This window comes from Pagrus pagrus, assembly GCF_965226575.1.
Source record: "Pagrus pagrus genome assembly, chromosome: 13".
Classification (NCBI taxonomy): domain Eukaryota; kingdom Metazoa; phylum Chordata; class Actinopteri; order Spariformes; family Sparidae; genus Pagrus; species Pagrus pagrus.
The window spans coordinates 8,608,319-8,626,931 of NC_140197.1; the positions used below are offsets into that span (position 1 = coordinate 8,608,319).

Genomic DNA, 18,613 nt, shown 5'->3' on the forward strand with positions numbered 1-18,613 from the left:
CTTTTTGAACCCCAATTCCCTTCCTAATAATTTCCACACAGTCCCTAACCCATCCATGTATGTGTATACACACAGTTGCACATTTGCTACCCAATATTTTCCAAACATGTCAAACGTGAAGTTAATAAATTTCCCTTTTGATTTGATATCTCCACATTTTTTCATTTCTTCCAGGTACCTGGAAGAAATTAAAGGGTGTGTGCCAACACATGATTGGGAGGGTGTCAGACTGATTTGATTGGTGGAAGAGGGAAGAGAGAGAGATGGATGAATCAGGATTGTGGAGAGGGAGAGGGGGATCGGCTGAGAGCAGACAGACAGGGAGGTAAAAACTGAAAGCAGATGGCAGAGCTGGCACCTGTCTTACACTAAAATCTGTTTGGAGCCGTTTTCCACATGTCTTTAAAAAAAAAAAAAAAAAAAGAGCCAATTCTGCATATTATGCCAAAAAAAGACACTCTCAGGTTTTAACCCTTTGTGACCATGCCCTCCCTTAGCTTTTCACTCATAATAGGATGCCCCCCTCTGAACAGGAGGAGATACAAAAACCCTCTCAAATCCTTCCACTCTGTCTCACCCGGGCCTTGTAAGCAAACAGAGGGGGCATTCAGAACAGGAGAGAGTCTCATTTAAAGCGTTAATCTGCGGGCCACATGCTGCACAACAGCAGAGGACCCAACGAGCACCACAGTAACAGACCTGACAACACACACACACAAACACGCACACTCAGACACACTCAGCGCAGCCAGGCTTGCCCAGGATAAACATGGCATGTATTTGGCAAGTGAGGGAGTCTGTTCCAGGTGGCTGCATGTATAAGTTGATATATCAGTTTGAACCCTCTTAGGTCGCTCTTCACAAAACCATACTGGTACTTTTACATGTTTGAGCCCATTAACTGCTAATCACTCGCACGCCACATCACTGCCAAAAGACTTTTGCAGAACATACCAAGGTTTTTGAGGTTTTTAAAAAAAATATGTGTTGATTTTTCTTTCCAGGCAGAAAATCAACTTGCAAGGACTTGAAAACCTGCATTTCGCATTATTTTGTTTCCGTCAAAGTTATGTTGTTGTAACACTGCTGTAATGCAGACTGTAGTGAAAATCCTGCAGCTGCGTAATGTCATAATAAAGTAACTTTGACTTTAAATATTCGCAGCTGATTCAGCCACCCAAGGCAATTTTAGTCTCTGCAAGTTGAAGATTCTCAAACCATATGAAAGAATAAAAACCAGTTGTGGCAATACAGAATAAAAACATTTAAAAATCCAACAGACAACTCAAGAAATCCTCACATGTTTGTGTATAGGACTAGAACAAACACCAACACGTGGTTTTTGCTTTTGGTAGTTGCATGTAATGCTTTTAACTTTATTGTTCATATATAATGTATCATTTCAGAGATATTTCAGTCAAACACAGTATGGTTTGTTTTGCTTTATAGTATGTTTCTTTTATTTAAAGATTTTCCAGTTTTACTCTATATGTTGTAGATCGATTTTTTGCTTTATAACAAACTAATAATCTCTCGTGCCTTTGCTCAACTAGAGACAAATATCTGTAACACCCAGCAGAGGATATCTTAACTAATAATTAGCGTATGAGTCCTGATACATGATACTGATGGAGGACGTGTATTCATCAATTTCTGTTGAAATGATCATGTCACTTTGAGTTTATGTGATTGGTTCATGATTAAAGGAAGACTAATTCATTAATAAAAACGCTAACTCAAAGTTACTTTATACATTAGAATTATATCCCACCAGCACAGAAAAGATTCATTAATCTGCAGCTATGTGATCAAAAGGAAAAACAGCACATGTTCTCACACTAATACGAAGCATTCAAAATGTTATTTGATCAAACTGGTGATCAGATGCAAATATCTAAATGCTGCTGCATGAACTGCTTGAATATGTTACATTAACGAGCTGGGGAACTATTATGTTTTTCATTGTTGTTGGGAGAGGTGTAGTGTGGCACTCCAAAACCAAAAACATCTCGCTGGTGCCAGTTGATGAATCAGAGCAAATGGACCTCCAAATGTAAACACCGATAACAGTTTACACTGCACTGAAGTGAGAGTGAAATTAATGTCAGGGATCTATTTTGGACTTGATATTTGCATCCGACCGTCACTTTGATATAAACAGCCTCATGTTCCTGTGATAACTAACTGTTGTTCTGATCAAATACATCAGTCAGGTACAAGCTACATTACACCTGTAGTCCCTGGACTGGAGACAGAGACAGCATCTCTGTTCAGAAAATGACAATGAGTATTAAAAACAGTTACGACACAATATATCTTCGCTGTACAACAACAGCAATACACAAAACGTGGACATCATGATAAGAAGACACAACACACAACAGATGGGTGAACAGATAAAAAACATATAATCACTGTAACAGCTAACACATATGGACATTAGTAAGACTAAACTACAACAATAAGCCAGATTTGGGTGAGGTATGTGGATACAGTATGCAGGTGGTGGTACAACATGGGTTAATTTTGTCTGTGGTAGGGTGTGTGTGTGTGTGTGTGTGTGTGTGTGTGTGTGTGTGTGTGTGTGTGTGTGTGTGTGTGTGTGTGTGTGTGTGAAATATTATGTAACTGTGTTCCAGCGAATTTGTTGGCACACAAATCAATATATGTAGTAACTGTGAATCAACATCCACTAAGCGTCACATCAATTCATATTGATGTGATGATTTCTGAACGTTGAGCAACAGGATGTCGACACACATCCTGCATTCAATCATACATTAAGTCGGTGGCTCTCAAACGTGGAGGGGCACAGAGCTGCTGCAGGGGAGGGTGAGGATGACCAGAGAAAAAAAAATATGGAGCGAAACTTGAGCTGAGCGTTGAATGAATATGGTTTATGTAGCAGAAATAAACAAGGATTGCTGATGCTGTCATGCGTACGTTTATTTCCCTTAAATCCAACTTGGATCCTTTTTTATTAGTAGAAAAAGTAGTAAACCCTAACAACTGCATTAAAGTCCCGTTGTGTAGGATTTAGTGCATCTAGCAGATTGTAAACAACTGAATACTCATCATCTCACCCTCCCCTACGGTGGCCAATAAAAACACAAAAAATGTGGTCTTAAGAGTCTGGCCTGTAGTAACACAGCTAAGGTAACAAAAACACAATGATTCTTAGATTCAGGTGATTATACACTAATGAAAACATGATTATGAATATATACATCCTTTAAATTATACACACTGCTCCTTTAAGTCATCATGAATCATTAAGCATGTGTTTTAAAGTGTTACCAGGGCTACTTTAAACCTTTTTTTTCCAAAACGTGTGAGAGCAGCGTCAGCGTCAGTGCCTGTAGTTCTCCAAACACACCAGCAGAGTGCGCCAGAGGACCCGCATCTCACCTCGGACCGGCTCCTCTTTATTCCACACTTAATCTGCAGCTCACAACTCTCCCCACATCCAGGCCTTCACTCCGACACAAAGGTTGCAGTGAGCCAGAGAGCGCACACCTGTCAAAGGTTGTTGTCACCCACGCCTTTCAACTCCCACCAAAACTTTTATAAACTGAAAATAGCTCCTTTCCTTCCCTCCTCTCGCTTTTCTTCTTCTTCTTTTTTTTTTTTCCTTCCAAGGGAACCACAAATTGTGTCCAGATTTTCACACATAGTAACTTAGTGTTTTGGGCTATTTGGAACCGAAACAATTAGAAACAAACCTGTATTATACCCGCTCTCCACTAATGGATCTGACGAGAGAAGACAAGAAAATAAAGCGTTTCTGTTTTCCCCCCTCAGGTTATTTTAGATTGCGGGCTCGTTTTTCTAATTGCGGTGGCCATTCTTTGAGCATGCAGTGCATGTTTCTCGGTAATTTTCAGGCTTCAATGAAAACCTGCACACACCGCTGCACAAAAAATACACGGCCAGATCATTGCTGATTTGCTAACCTTTGACAAACACGTTGCGTCTGTGTTTGAGGATGATAAATCATGATCTGAGGAACAATTACTTTCCCTTTCCTTTTCCTTTTTCTTTGCAATATGCTGACAGACTTTCAGGTTTGTGTGCGGGACAGATTAAGAAGCAGGTAGAGAATAAATCAGATTGAGGAGAGTTCATGTTTATGTTGCATGGCAGGCTGGCACTGCCCCGTGCAAGATTTGAGCTACTCGCCGGTGCTGGTGGTGCCCAGAGGTTGTTGCCATGCAACTCAGTGTGGCGCACACACGTACACACATGCACACACACACAAGCACCAACAATGGTCTGCTTTATGAGGTGCCCACTGATGCCATGGTAACCTCCTCGTTCTGGGCAAGACGGGCAGAGCGGTGTGCCAAAAAAATGCCATGCTTCCTTTTTTTTTTTTTTTTTTTTTCCCTTTCTCAAACCACGTTGCCCAGAAACCTTTTGAAACTTAATAAGTGAAACCAGTGGGCAGACAAATTACGAGGAGTTTGTGTGCGAGAGGGAGCGCGGGGGAGAGGGTCAACTCTGGAGTTTTGGTGCGTCCTGTCTCTCAAGAAGCATAAATTTATCCTCGAGTGGAAAAACGATGCCGGATGATCAGAAATACACAGCGGGCTGCTCTGACTCCACAAGGTCGAGCAACTTCGCAGAAAACAGAAGTTTGCAAACACACAAAAAACGCGCGCCAGAGCTCAAAAGAAAGCGTGCGCAAAGGTGAGCGCGTTGACTCTTCTGTGGTGCACTTCACTGTAGCGATCAGTGGCCATTCACTGAGCTCTTTGACCTGCGCTGTGAGCGTGCAGGAGGGAATCTGGTGCAGTTGCGTAACAGCGGCCCTTCTGCAGAGGTATAGGGAGCAAGGGGACAGAAGGGCTCCGAGGAGGGGAGCGTGCTGCTCTGCTGGCACAAACACTTTCAGGTGAAGCAGCTCTGATGGAAAAATGAGAGAGCCGACGTGCTGCATATGTGCTCAAGTGAGCACCTCAGCGCGCGTGTGAGTGGGTCCGTGAGGGGTTGTGAGTGGTGTTGCTCGGTCCATTTCCATATTACCTAGGGTCATCTAGGCTTTGCGCCCAGTCCCCGTGCTTTTAGGCTCCGCCGAGGCCTGGTTAGATTAAAAAAGTAGGATTGAATCATGACTGGAAGGTAGCGATGGATGGATGGAGGTGGAGGAGGAGGCAGAGGAGAGGTAGGGTCACACAATAGAGCCTCGTGTAGTGCTTTAAAATTCCCTTAAAATAGGGAGCCGTGCCAAGTGTGGCCCGTCGAGCAGGCTATCACACTATAACTGGGCCTGTAATTGCCACTCGTCCCCCCCCCCCCCCCCCCCCCCCCCTCCTTCACTGTGGTCACCCACTACGCATGTAAAACACAGAGACACTCACTGCAGGATCACCACTTGGGAATACATGCGATGTTAATGGCACTCTCCTTCACAAGCTGTCAATGCCTGTTAATGAAGCCATACATAAACATATACAGGTCTGTGGAGTCTGTCTGCAGGCTGGCAGGTAGACAGACAGACAGAGTGGACACGGAGACAGACAGACAGACAGATGAATGAAGACACGATCACGTGTTGGCGCACGGACAGAGACAGGCGGACTGATCACACAGATAGGACGCATCAGATAAAATGTGCCGTTCCATTGGATCGAGCACGGAACTCAAACAAAAAGGGCCAAACTCAATTTTACTCTCAGACTTCTCTTTTTATTTTCTATAACAAGCATGACTAAATAAAATCCACAATAATGCCGTCCTCATGTGAAATGACTAACTGTTTACACCGCAGAAGAAAATGACTTTCGTTTGTTTTTATTATGTTCATCAGCAACAGATTGCGCTCTGGTTTGCATGCAGCCGGAGAGCAGAGGAGGAGCGTCGTGCCTGGTGATGTGACCGGGACTGAAAGCTGTATGGTGCTGGCTTTTCTTCTTCTTTTCCCCCTTTTTTAAAAAAAAAATCAAACTGAGTGTAAACAGTCCAAACACAGGTGGCCATAGTAAAAGATGCCTTGTAGTTTTGCTGGTGCAACACATTCAGTAACAGTGGAGCAGAACCAAGAGGAGGTTTAACATGTATAAATGGGTCAAATATGACATTGTAAAGTATTATCTAGCTTTAATTTGTCCTTAATAATGCTATCACTATCCTGGTGGTGGTTTTACACACTGTTCACACACAGATTACAATTAAGTAATCTGCTTTAACTGTCATGTCAGCTAACTTTACAGCTTACTCTACTGTAGCTGTGGGTGGATTAAAATGACTAATGCTCCTGGGCAAACAGCTTGATAGTACCTGTCAATGACAATGTGATCTAATTATTTAAGTGCTTTACATGAAACATAAAAATCACTAAAAACATTGACACAATGTAAAAGACAAACACATTTGAAGGAGTTAAATGAAATAAAATAGCTTAAATAGAATAAGACAAATTAAGCCGTAAAATTGAATTGAATGATTAAATGTAATAAATTGCGTGTGTTGAACAGAAAAGTCTTCAGCCATGATTTCAGAGACGGGGCAGAGCCTCAAGTTTTCTAGGTTTGTTTCAGATATGTGGAGAATTTAAACAGAAAGCTGCTCCTCCATGTTTAGTTTCAACACCGGGGAAAGTTAAATATATGATTATTGTTTAACAGTTGCACACTACTCACCATGTTTACCTCCCTACGAAGCCAAAACACAGTAACTACAATTTTGGACAAAATGAATTCTGACTGAAATGGATTTTATAAATGTCTTTGGACAAAATTTCCAAGTTGACTGTTTCTCTGTCTGAGAGAAAAAGTGATGTAAAAATAAAATAACTATAACATCCAACCAAAAACCAATAAGTATGTGTAGTTACTACACTCCTCCTTGGTTTTTCTGTGCTTTGTATGAGAGCGCATTATTCTAAGTGTATCTTCACAGTGACACTAAATGTATCAAGTCATCTTAATAGGTTACACCTCACAAAATATTACTTAATGATAGCTTGAATCTTTCTGAATTACTCGTCTAGTTCAACTTTTTGAATGCACAAACATTAAAACAATTAAATACAGATGTGATATGATAAGAAATTAAATTACATTTAGATTTTCTTAGGAATAACACAAGAGGAAGACAGTAGTTACTGCACTTTGCTGTTGCCCTACATATATATATCTTTTCTAGCAAATACAGAGACAGAATGCAGTATCTGCCTTTTTAGGGTCATAGGTCAATTAATTGGTGCTGATTTTTAAGACTTAAAATCATTTAAAGTGTACATATTTGACAAGAACATAACTGTTGTTCTTCATATAAGGCATTTGGCCTGACAGTCAAAAAACTTTTTTTCTCAGTTTCATAGTTGTGCTAATAGCCTTTGTCAGGCAGTACAGGTGTGACATCATGCCATCATTGTTGTGTGCCCTTTGCAAAACATGAATGTTTAATGGCATTCATTCTGTATACATACAGAATGAATGCCATTAAACTTTCTTTTAGTTTGACAGTAAGTCATAACTGAAAAAGATGAAAAAGATTTATGTTTGCTGTCATGTGTCTGAAGTTACACACTTGTGGTGTATGGTTATTGGTCACTTGTGCATTAAAAAATCATGTTACGTCGCATACAAGTACAGGATGCTGCAGGGTCCCATTTTGGGGCTAATAGATTACGTGGTATCGGATCGGGACATAGATGTATTTGCTGAAACCAAATTCACAGTTTTAGGCAGTATCAGAGGACATTTACATTATTACAACCTTACATGTATCAAAACCAACCAACAGCAGTATTATCAAGTGGATTCTGACAAATCGGAAGCCAGTGTAAACACCTGACAACTGAAAAGATTTGATTCCTCAGTCTATCTAGGTCAGCAGTGCCCAAAGTTTTTCCCTTGAAGGGCTGAAAACAAACTGAGTGGTCGACAGCTAGCCAAAAGCAAATAATACCTATTGTAGGCTATTATATTGTGTTGTCAAGATGCAAAATGGTGTTAGGATCCCAATTAATAGCGACACCTTTTTTTTCACAGCAACCATTTTGAGATTAAATGTTTTACAGGTAAATACAGGTGTTACTAATCATGTCAATGAAGGTTTATGTACCTTTATTTATGTGATGAGTAAAACCTGCTTACCTGCATTTAATGTCAGATTGGCTGCTGTGAAAAAGGTCTTTGTGTTACTCTGCCTGTCATGCTCAGATTATGAGAAATAATTGATTATTAGGGATCCTACATATATAAAGAGCATTTTAGCACACATTTACCACCTAACCCTAATTTGATTTTTCTTTTTTTTTTTTTGCTAGAAACATCTAGCGGGCCAGATTTGAACCTAATGGTGGGCAGACTTTGGCCCACGGGCCCCGCTTTTGGCAGCTCTGATGTAGGTGACAGTAGGCTGATTTTGTAAGAGCCTTCATGTACATCATTTCACATTTGTGTACATGTATATAGTGATTATATGGTATGATGATTTTTGTATTTTGTTTGTTGTTGTTGTGTTAACATGGCTGGGTGAGGAATCAGTGATGGTGTTCAGGCTGAGAGTCTGGCATCTCTAAATTATCACAGTGTTTCCTCAGCTCACCATGAAGCAGCTCCAACCACACAGCAGACTGGATACCTTCACCCCAGCTATTAATCCAGTCATATATGTCATATCTGCCCAGTAAAAGTTACCGTAAAGCAGGAGTGCCCTTTTCATTTGGAAGGCCAAAACTAAGACTTAATGGTGGGCCACAGGCATACAGCAAACACCTTTGTATGGTATTTTATTGTAATGTATTGTTATTGTTATGGTGCAAAAATGCACAGTGTCATGCTCAGATTGTAAGAAATAATTAATGCTTAGGGATGCTCAATATTTAAAGAGCATTTTTATCTCACAAAGCAGCTTAAACCAATTTATATAATAATATTTTTTTAATTAATAAAAAATATTCAATAGAAACACCTTAATCCAACCTTGTAGTGGGCTAAAACTGGCCCTTGTGCCCCACTTTGGGCAGCTCTGCCATAAAGGAAATGACATTTAGAAGTGTGCAATGAATCAAATGGTTTCAAATCTTCAGTATTTCTTATGTAGAATTTATTCAATTCTGCTCAAAAATTTTAAGACACCATATATTTGATATGAGCGAAAGCTACTGGATGAAATATGGCCATGTTTTTGACCTACTTATGGAAGTGTTGATTCCAGTGACTTGTGCTTCTAAGGGTTTGAGTAATGAAGTGATGTAACTTCAACACTCAAACCCTCATTCAAAAGTGATGTAAATGAAGAAGATGATAGAAGGGTACACACATACTGTAAGAAGCTTTGCTTTCAGTGTGCCATGTCGAATGTCCAATGGAAGCTCTGCAGTAACCTGGCTCAGACATCTGAGCTTGGCCCGGGGCCTCCTGGAAAATCTATATCAGCACAGAGCACAGCCGATAGAAACGAGCGCATTTGACCGACATTTGACCGATATTTGACTCACTAAATTGTTAGCAATATACATACTGACAAGATATGAGCGTAGCACTCATGTGCAAGTCATTCCATGTGTGTGAAGCGCCGTATAAAAGCATGTACCTCAGGATTTGGTGCAGGGTTGGTGGCTCGGTAAGCCCGCACATGGCAGCAGGAGCAGTTGGACTGGCGAAGCGAGAGGCACAGCTGCTTGGAGAGGGCTCCGTGGCATTTCTGTGTCTGTGTCCCCTCTCCCTCCAAACACATACACACACACACACACACACACACACACACACACACCAGAGCATACATACAGTATATACCCACACATACACACACCCTCTCTATCACTCACACCGCAGCAGCACCCCGGTAACAGATAGCTCCTGATTGGTGACTCCATCCGTGTTTTTGCCCTCACTGACTGTGTTTTATATATTTATATAATTATCAGCAGTCCCAGGAAGAGGATTCTGGCGTGGGAGAGGCAGCGTGGCAGTGTGTGGAATGGCGTGGGAGAGGCAGAGTGACCCCGGGCTCAGGTGGCAGCTGTGTTATGACTTCTCTGCCAGGTCATGGTGGATGGTAGGATGGATGCTCCCCATCTCTCCCTCATTCTGTGTCGATCGATCCGTCTGTCTCTGTCTCTGTTTGTGTTACATATACTTCTGCTCTCTTTTGCACTTACAACCTGTCTTGTTTTGGATGAAATATCCCTCTGCTCTGCTGCAGAATGCTGACATGTTGTGCACGCTGCATGTTTTCTACACTGTGCAGCTGAAATGACTGCGTTCAGTCACTTGCTAAGTGTCTGTGCAAGGTGTTTGGTGCTTAAGGCCAAAGGAAGGCCAACTCTGGATCGGTCAGTTGTCTATTTTTAGCAGCGGGGTTGTTGAGATTATGATGCAATCATCTGAAAACCATCACTTATTTCAGTGTGTGTAAACTTGAATGAAGTGATCATATGTAACATTATATTCGCATTTGGAAAATGTCTTCGGGCTGACGGAGCCACTTTCCCAAAAATGCACTTAGTTTTTCTCCCTAAATTCTAATCACAAGTTAATTTGGGTGATTGACTCCATCAAAGATATCTGGGGCTTATCCCAGAGGATGTGGGTTTTTAATTAAAACCTGTTTATGCTACCAGAGGAAATGATTCAGAATTTTATTAGGGCCATGATACACTTCTGAGGTAACACACATGGACACTTTTTTCCTCATGAGCAGCACTAATTTAAACCCCGCTGTTTTTCTTCCTATAATCCCCACCTGCTGTGTGGACATTGTTGCCTTCAGATTCAGACATTTTCACAAGCAATGTATTACAATGACTTTTTGTTTTTAATTCGCAGAGTAACTGCGAATGACAGCATCTGAGTTCAACTTGTGCAATGTGAAAAGCAATGGCTGTAGCTACTGCCTTCTTGGCTTTTGACCTTCAGTCTTCCTGTCACACAAACATCCACAGTTTGGATCAGATAAGAGGGCTAATTTATTCCAGATTTCACATATTGACAGCATCAATCACTCTGGGTCTTGGGTTATTATTTCCCCCTCATGTGGCGGTCGGTGTTGATCACAGAGGTGTCTCGAGGCCTGACACAGTTTGTAAACCCGAGGGCTCCTCTCAGCGCCAGCCTGCTGCGCTCGCTGCTATGTAGGGCAGAGCTAGACCCTCCGCCTGGGTGGGAATGAGGAGGGAGGGGGGAGGTGGCGGGGGGGGGGGGATGGGGGAGACAGGGAGGGATGGCAGCCAGCATTGGGGCCCCATGCAGGGATGCAGGAGATGGAGAGTTGGGAGGAGGGGGTGGAGGGGTTACAGGGTGCTACAGGGGGCACAGGCTGGGCATGGCTGGCAAAGGAGCATTCCCTCCGTCTGTGGACATGTCTCAGCTCCGTGATACACAAAGCCGGGGGGTGTCGGCAGGTTTCACTGGGATTATTATTTTCAGAATTTCAGCTTTCCAGACACAAACTCATTCAATTCTTAAGATGTCTATTTTCTTGTTTTTATGGCTGAAATTGTTCTGAGACAAAGGCAAGGATGCAGTGGGAGGTAAACCCATTTTACCAGCTGTAGAGTTGAGATTATTCACATTTTAAGGTTGCCATGTAAAATAAAATGATTTTAGGGACTGCTCAAGCATTTTGATCAAATTATGGGACTGACTATGGTTGGGAAATATAACATGATATGGCATAACTGTTGTCTTTTCCTGTATTTAAAGGCTGTATTACAGTAAAGTGATGTCATTTTCTGAATGGTTCTTCTTGTTCTAATACTTGACTTTAACCACTTATTCATTATAGCCACATTACTGATAATTATTTATCAAAAATCACATTGTGTTAATATTTTCTGAGTACCAATGTCATCCCTACAATATTGTTGCAATTTCAATATTGAGAAATTTGGACACAAATATTTGATGTTTGATTCTGTCGTCCAGTCATAGCATTTGTGATGCGCTTTCGATGAGATTTCAAAATATTGAGATAGATTTCATGTATCACAATACAGCCTAAAACTATGATAATAACTATATGATTTTAAGACCATATTTTCCAGCCCTAGGACATATTTGATGAAGAATGTTTAAAGTTTAGCAGCAGAAGCGCAGATATCCAGAGATTTTGTCCCTGATATGGGTCCATCTCACTGGATCCTACATTTCCCACAATACAACTGGATGGTGCTTCATTCGACCATCACTGCACCCCTGCTTGCTTCTTTCAAATTCCACACTTCTTGTTTGTAATGTCACCTGTCAATGAAGTACTTCAAGCTCAGGCTGACATAACCATGACCGCATCCCTATGACATCATCAGGGTCAGGACACAGCTCAATTACTAGTCCCTGATGAAGATGGTTGTGAATCAATGCTTTCTTAGTAAAACAACTCATTTTGTTGTTGTCTTGATAATTTCCTCATGATGATTACTGTAGACGGACCGTTTATTCACTTTCCTCCAAATCAGTGATTTCCACATGTTTTGGCATCGGCTGCTAATATCTTCTGCTTGGAACTCCTCATCATAGGACTTATGGCGTGAACACAAGGTGTGAGCAGCTCAACCAAAGAGTCATTGCTGTCCAATCAATGAATTCTCAGATTGTCTCATTTGGAGGATTTTTAACAGGCCTGCCGAAAAGACAGCATTCAGTATTTCACAAGAAAAAGAAGCAAACAAGTCAGAAACCGGAACTCATTTTGTCAAACAGATGTTTTTTCTTTCTTCCTGTAATCATCTTGTGACCAGAGCTGCAGCTATGTCACAGCGGTCATGACCTTGGTGGTATTTCTGTTTATCTGGATGGTTTAAAAAGATGAGGAGGGAGTTCACATATTGTGATTAAATACATATTAGACACAATGGATTTTAAATCTGAATATGATGATTTATGACGACACAGTATTTTAATGGGAGGTGAAAACAATTTTTCTCATGCACTGGTCAATTTTGAGAATATTCTGATTCTATAACAGGCCTTCTTTTGGAGTAGTGGAGAGAAAAGTCCAAAATACACATTTAGGTGTTTATTCTAGCTTAGATTATTGTTAATGTATGCAAATCAGTGCATATTTAATTCAATAGTGTATCATTAGCATATTACAACATAAGATTTCAGAATACATTTAACACAAAAAATGATTGTCTTAATGTAAAAAAATCGAATGGGGAAATTTCATGGTGCTATCTATCAGTTACATTTTATTTATTTTTAACCATATTCACCTGTTATGCCCCTTAAAATGTAGCTGTTTTAGAAAAAAAAAATCTTCCAAACAGTGTGAAAAATATTTGAAACATCTAGAGCAACATAAACTCAATAGATAATAAAACCCAATAGTTAAATAAATAAGTATAATGTGAATTATTATTATCTTATTTTTTTAAATACCCAGAAAATTGAATTAGGTTTGGTGGGTAGCTTGTCGAAAGCCTCTACACAAGCATTAAGGTCAGGTGTGTGACACCCCTCCATCCTCTCGTCTCCACCGCTGTCGCTTTGCAGGTTTTGTCTCTTACATTCAGATGCCCCCTTGTGCTGCCCTCCCTCTGTCTCCCTCTCTCCCATCTTCTTTCAATCTGTCTCCCCCTCCGTCCCCAGACAGACCGTCCCATCAGTGCCCATTTCCCTTCGTCTGGCTCGTCCCCTTCCTTTTCACCCAGATGACCCTGCCACCGCCCCGTTCCTTCTGTCTGTCTGGCTCTCCTTTACCCAGATGCCCCCCAACCTCTGCCCATTCTATACCATCCCTACTCTATCTCTACATCTCTCTCTCTCCCTTCCCTCCCGCTGTCTCTTCATCTCTGTCCTCTTTATCGGTTTCTAACAGCGTCTCTTGCTTGCTTTCTCCCTCTGTCTCTCTTTTCCTCATACTCTCCCACTGCACAGATGCCTGGCTTGGTTTGCAACAGCTGTCTCGCCATGTGCCACTACCAAGTGTTGCCTTCGACTGCAGGGCCGAGTTGGGGTGGGGAGGGGGGGTGATGGTGGATTCGTCATGAATATTCATGTGCTCTTGTATGTACTACCAAACAGAAAATGGCACCACAGCAGAGGCTCCACCCATCAAAAAAAGGAGGGAGGGGGATAGTGAGGGAGAAGGAAAGGAAGGAGGAAACAGGGAGGAGGAAGAATAGGGAGAATTGGGGAAAAGTGATGGAGGAGTACGGGAAGTGGAGGCAGACGGAGAGAGGGGTGGGAGACCAGACTGAGTGGCAAGGATCCATAAAATGATAGCCCCCCTCAGAGGTGTGAAAGAGGGGGCGCAGTGAGAGGAGGGCATGGGAGCGGGTGCTGGAAATTTAGGAAACAAGACGGGAACATTTTGTACTTTGAGGGCGTTGCTTAAAATCTCATGCTGCAATTAAACATGCATGAAGAAGTTGGAAACAGGCTGTGAACAATGACAATTATTGATAACTGCAACGCTAGATGCCAGTAGCTTTATGAGGCTGTGTTAGCATGCTAACGGGCCAACAATGACAATGCTAACATGCTGATGGTTAGTCGGTATAATGTTTGTCATGTTGGTCACCATCCTAGTTTTGCATGTTAGCGTGCTAGCAATAGCAAATTTGCAACAAACACAAAGCACGGCTAAGGCTGATGGGAATATCGCTACCTTTGCAGGTTTGGTCATAAACCAAAACATTAGAGCTGCAGCTATTAAGCCATTAATCAGTTAATAAATTATTTCTCAACTATTAAATTAATTGCCAGCTATTTTGATAATTGATTAATCCAAATTCTCTGATTCCAGCGTCTTAAAAGTGCATACTTTCTTCACTCCTCTCTGACAGTTAACTGAATATCATTGGGTTTTGATCAAAACAAGACATTTGAAGGCATCGTCTTTGGCTTTAGGAAACACTGACCAACATTTTTAACCAATTTCTAAGATTTTATAGACCAAACAACTAATCCATTAATAGAGGAAAAAGCTGACAGATTAATCAACAATAAAAAAAAAATTAAAAACACTTTGTTGCAGCAATTTTACATTTTGACCTGGTGGTGGCGCTAAAGGGGAAGTCAAGGGATTACCAAAGCTGTTACACTTTATCCTGCCAGGGGCAAAAAGAACATTTGTTGAGATATTCCACTCAAAACCACAAATGTCAACCTCACATTGGTGCTAAAGAAAAAGTCAGGCATAACCAAAGTGAGTAGGATTCATCCTCTGGGGACCGTGAATGTCATGTCATTGCAATCCATCTAGTAGTTCCTAAGATGCTGCAATCAATCGATAGACTCACCAACTGCAAGACCATCATTAGGGTGCGTTTCCATCTACCTGTTTTCAATTTGCACTAAAAACCTCACAACTAGAAAAAGTCTTGAAAAATTGCCAAAAAGTTTTGAGTCTTGGCCGAAGTGGGAAAGCAAAATACGGAGCATGTGATTTCCATGTCCACTAAAGTGTATGCTCCACTGAAGAGGCGAAAATGGCGGCAGGTTAGAACAAACTCCCCCTCGCTCCACACAGATCTGATGTCACCTTCCTCACATTAATACACAATACAAAAATAAATGTCATATTTCCATCATGCTTTCTACATTGCTTCTGGCCAATTGAGGTTCAACTGGCACACTTCCAATTACGCCCTCTTCTTGTGTGTAACAGCACGATGGTTTTCTGACATATTTCATTTATGTTGATTGGGTATGAAATGCTAAGGTTGAGCTTGGTCATGTGTGTTGTCATATTTTTGTTGAGCTTTGTTGTTAAGATTGTGGGCCTTTGATTTAGATTTTTCATCACCACACCAACAAAACAAAGTTTGGTTAAAATTTGCAATACATGTGAATGGAAACCTGGCTACTGCCATCATCCCGAGAGCCAGGCTGTTAGCTCAAAATGACTAAAGACGGGAACACAAAAGAGACGAGCAGGCACATACTGTAGATCCAAAAAGGCAGTGACTGGAGGAGTGAGAAATTACACACAATGAGCACACTTAATGCATGAATGATGAAGTGCGACCGTGGGGGGGATCCTGGATGAGCAAGTAAAGCGACGGATGAAGAGCAGGAAGTAGAGAGGGACAGACAGGCGGAGAAAAAGAGATAGCAGATAGAAGATAGACAGTTGGGGTGAGGGGCAGCAGATCTAAGCGGACCGAGGCTCTGGTGGCTCTTCCTCTCACTTTCATGGAGAGCCAGGAAAGGAGATTATAGCAGCCCTGTTTTCTCCTATGGGGGGTGGGGACAGGGGGGCGGCCATACTCTTCCCCCTCGTTTCCCTCCTCCCTCCTCTGACGATGACACTCTCTGGTGGTACCGGCTGGACCCAAACCAGAGCAAATCATATCGCTGCGCTCCACTCTGCCGGGGAGGAGTGAGTGCTCCAATCACCACGATGACAAATGGTGCAATTTGATACAGAATTTTACAAAGCAGGGACATTTTTAATTTATCTCTCCCCCTTTTTTTTAACGTTGGATCTTTGTAATGCATCACAGCGAGTTTGCTTTTGAAGGACGCTGTGTGTGTTTTTTTTTTTTTACACTCAACACTCGACCTCTGGCTCGTGACGGAGTCTTTGTGTTACTTCCTGGGTGCCTCTGAAGAGCTGCGATTCGCTTTGGTTTTGTGTGTGTGGCATCCTTCACCGTGTGGTTCACCAAGAACTTACTGCACTCGAGTATAAACACCTTTGTCACACTCACAACCACTTATCCAGCCACCGCTGCATACACAAACACACATTACTCTACAATGCACAATAATACAGCCCCGGCTCTCTCTTCTTTTCTCATATACACAGCACATACAAACAGTGAGTTAATCAGACCTATAAACCCTCCTTGCCTGTAGAAGATAAGCGGTGTGCTGGTAGCCCTGCCCTCCTGAGAGCAGCGCTCCTCTAGCGGTGCCGTGGAGCTGCCTGATAAGGCAGGGGAGTGTGGGATACCCTAAGAGATCCAGGCACACACACACACACACACACACACACACACACACACACACACACACACACACACACACACACATTCTGCTCAGCATCAGTTAGCCAGGTCCTCTGCTGAGCCAATCAGAGGTTCGCAAGGGCCCGAGGCTCCGCCAATCATCCTTCTCCATCAGGTGTTGTTAATCTCAGCGCTCAGCCTGCAGGTGGATGTGTTTGCTGTGTGTGTTTGTGTTTGTGTTTAGCAACCAGACTATCTCATGCTAATGTGAGAAAAGTGATCAGAGTGCAGGATCTGGTTTCACTGCAACAATAAAAAACAAAATGGACGTCTGGTTTTTGCTGTGAGACGAAATTTAGTTTCTCCCACCCACAAGATGCTCTATCAAAAAGCCAATCAATTCTAGAAAGCCTTTGTTCTCCGATCAGTAAAGTGAACACCTCTGTTTTTGAAGAAAGTCACTGTAAGTCTAATCCTGCTTAACAACCTTCTCCTACCTTCATGTACAAAGGGCCAACACACTTTCTCAAGGGTCTTTTGGTAATTAAGTACCGTTTCTAATCTACACTCAACCTGCATTTCAAAGGCCCTTTGGGAGTCAGTTACTTTCACAGATGAATCAGTCCATACACTGTGAAATGTGAACTACTGCATTTCAACATCAGAAACTTATTTGAAGAGTCGTGTCAGCGGAGGCACCTATAGAAAGATATGTTTTCCTCTCAGAGGCCCGGCCTCTCTCCGGGGCTCTCTGAATCAGATTTATACAGAGTGAATTAAATATATAATTAACTATATCATTCATCATACAACCAGTGAACCATTCAACTTATAGAATGAACTATATTCTAGTTAATGTCCTTGTTTGACTCTCTTCAAGTAATTATGATTCATTTTAACTAAATGTTGCTGTTAGCTTTTGTGTTTATTCTTCAATATTTTGTGTCTGTTTTTATCATCTGTATTTTTATTGTAATTTCCTTCTTTTATTTTTAAAGGTCCTGTGGAAGCATTTTAAAATATACGGTTTTAAGTGTTCATTCTCTGAACTTTACTGTGGGGAAATGTTGGCTGTGTTTTTGGTTGGGTTGTGTTTGTCCTCTGGCACCTCAGCATTTTATCAGGGGTGCAGTGATGAAGAGACGGGGCCACCCACCGGCCCTAAGATCGATGTTTAATTCTGTAGGACTCTGGTCGCCATCATTATGCAGTGATGGAAACTTACAGCACTGTCGCAGTGGCCTCATTATCTGTAGTGGATTATAACTAAAATTACTAATTTACTAACTGTACTTCAGCACAATTTTGAAATACTTGTACTTTAATTTGCTTGTTTCTATTAGTAGCTACATTATCCTTTTCCCTAACTAGATTTTAGAGGGAAATGTACTTTTTACTCCACTACTTTTATCTGACAGTTGTAGTTACTTTATAGATTTTGGATACAAAATATGCAGCAAGCCCTAAATAAATAAATTAAATACATGAATAAATAAAAATGATACATTGTTATATATTAAACTTCTCATTTAGCTCAAATGTTCTGCCACAACCAGATAAGGTATTCCATTAAAATGCACTTGAATGCATTAATATTAATAATCCAGTGATGCAGGGGCCACTCTCTTGCCTCTAATGATTACTTTTACTTTTGAGAGTATATTAAGTACATTTTGCTGTGATGCTTTTGTATTTCTATGGAAGTTAAAATTATGATTCTAGGATTTTTACTTGCATTGGAGTATTTTTGATGTGATAATG

General features: G+C 41.4%; 1 protein-coding gene and 1 long non-coding RNA gene across 2 annotated transcripts in view; one reads left to right on the forward strand and one right to left on the reverse strand.

The window, feature by feature from the left end:
- Positions 1–5,677: 5,677 nt before the first annotated feature.
- Positions 5,678–9,746, reverse strand: LOC311267696. Its single transcript, XR_014623870.1, has 3 exons — positions 9,547–9,746; positions 9,278–9,380; positions 5,678–5,924 (listed from the first exon to the last, which is right to left on the reverse strand). It is a non-coding gene; the product is annotated as an uncharacterized lncRNA (long non-coding RNA).
- Positions 9,747–9,912: 166 nt separating this feature from the next.
- Positions 9,913–18,613, forward strand: part of nfixb (nuclear factor I/Xb) — a gene marked incomplete at its 3' end in the record, with an annotated part of 159,184 nt that continues 150,483 nt past the window's right edge. Inside the window, exon 1 of the mRNA XM_084370906.1 lies at positions 9,913–10,011. Coding sequence (XP_084227032.1) covers positions 9,934–10,011 — 78 coding nt within the window. The 5' untranslated portion in view covers positions 9,913–9,933. The remainder of the gene's footprint in view (positions 10,012–18,613) is intronic.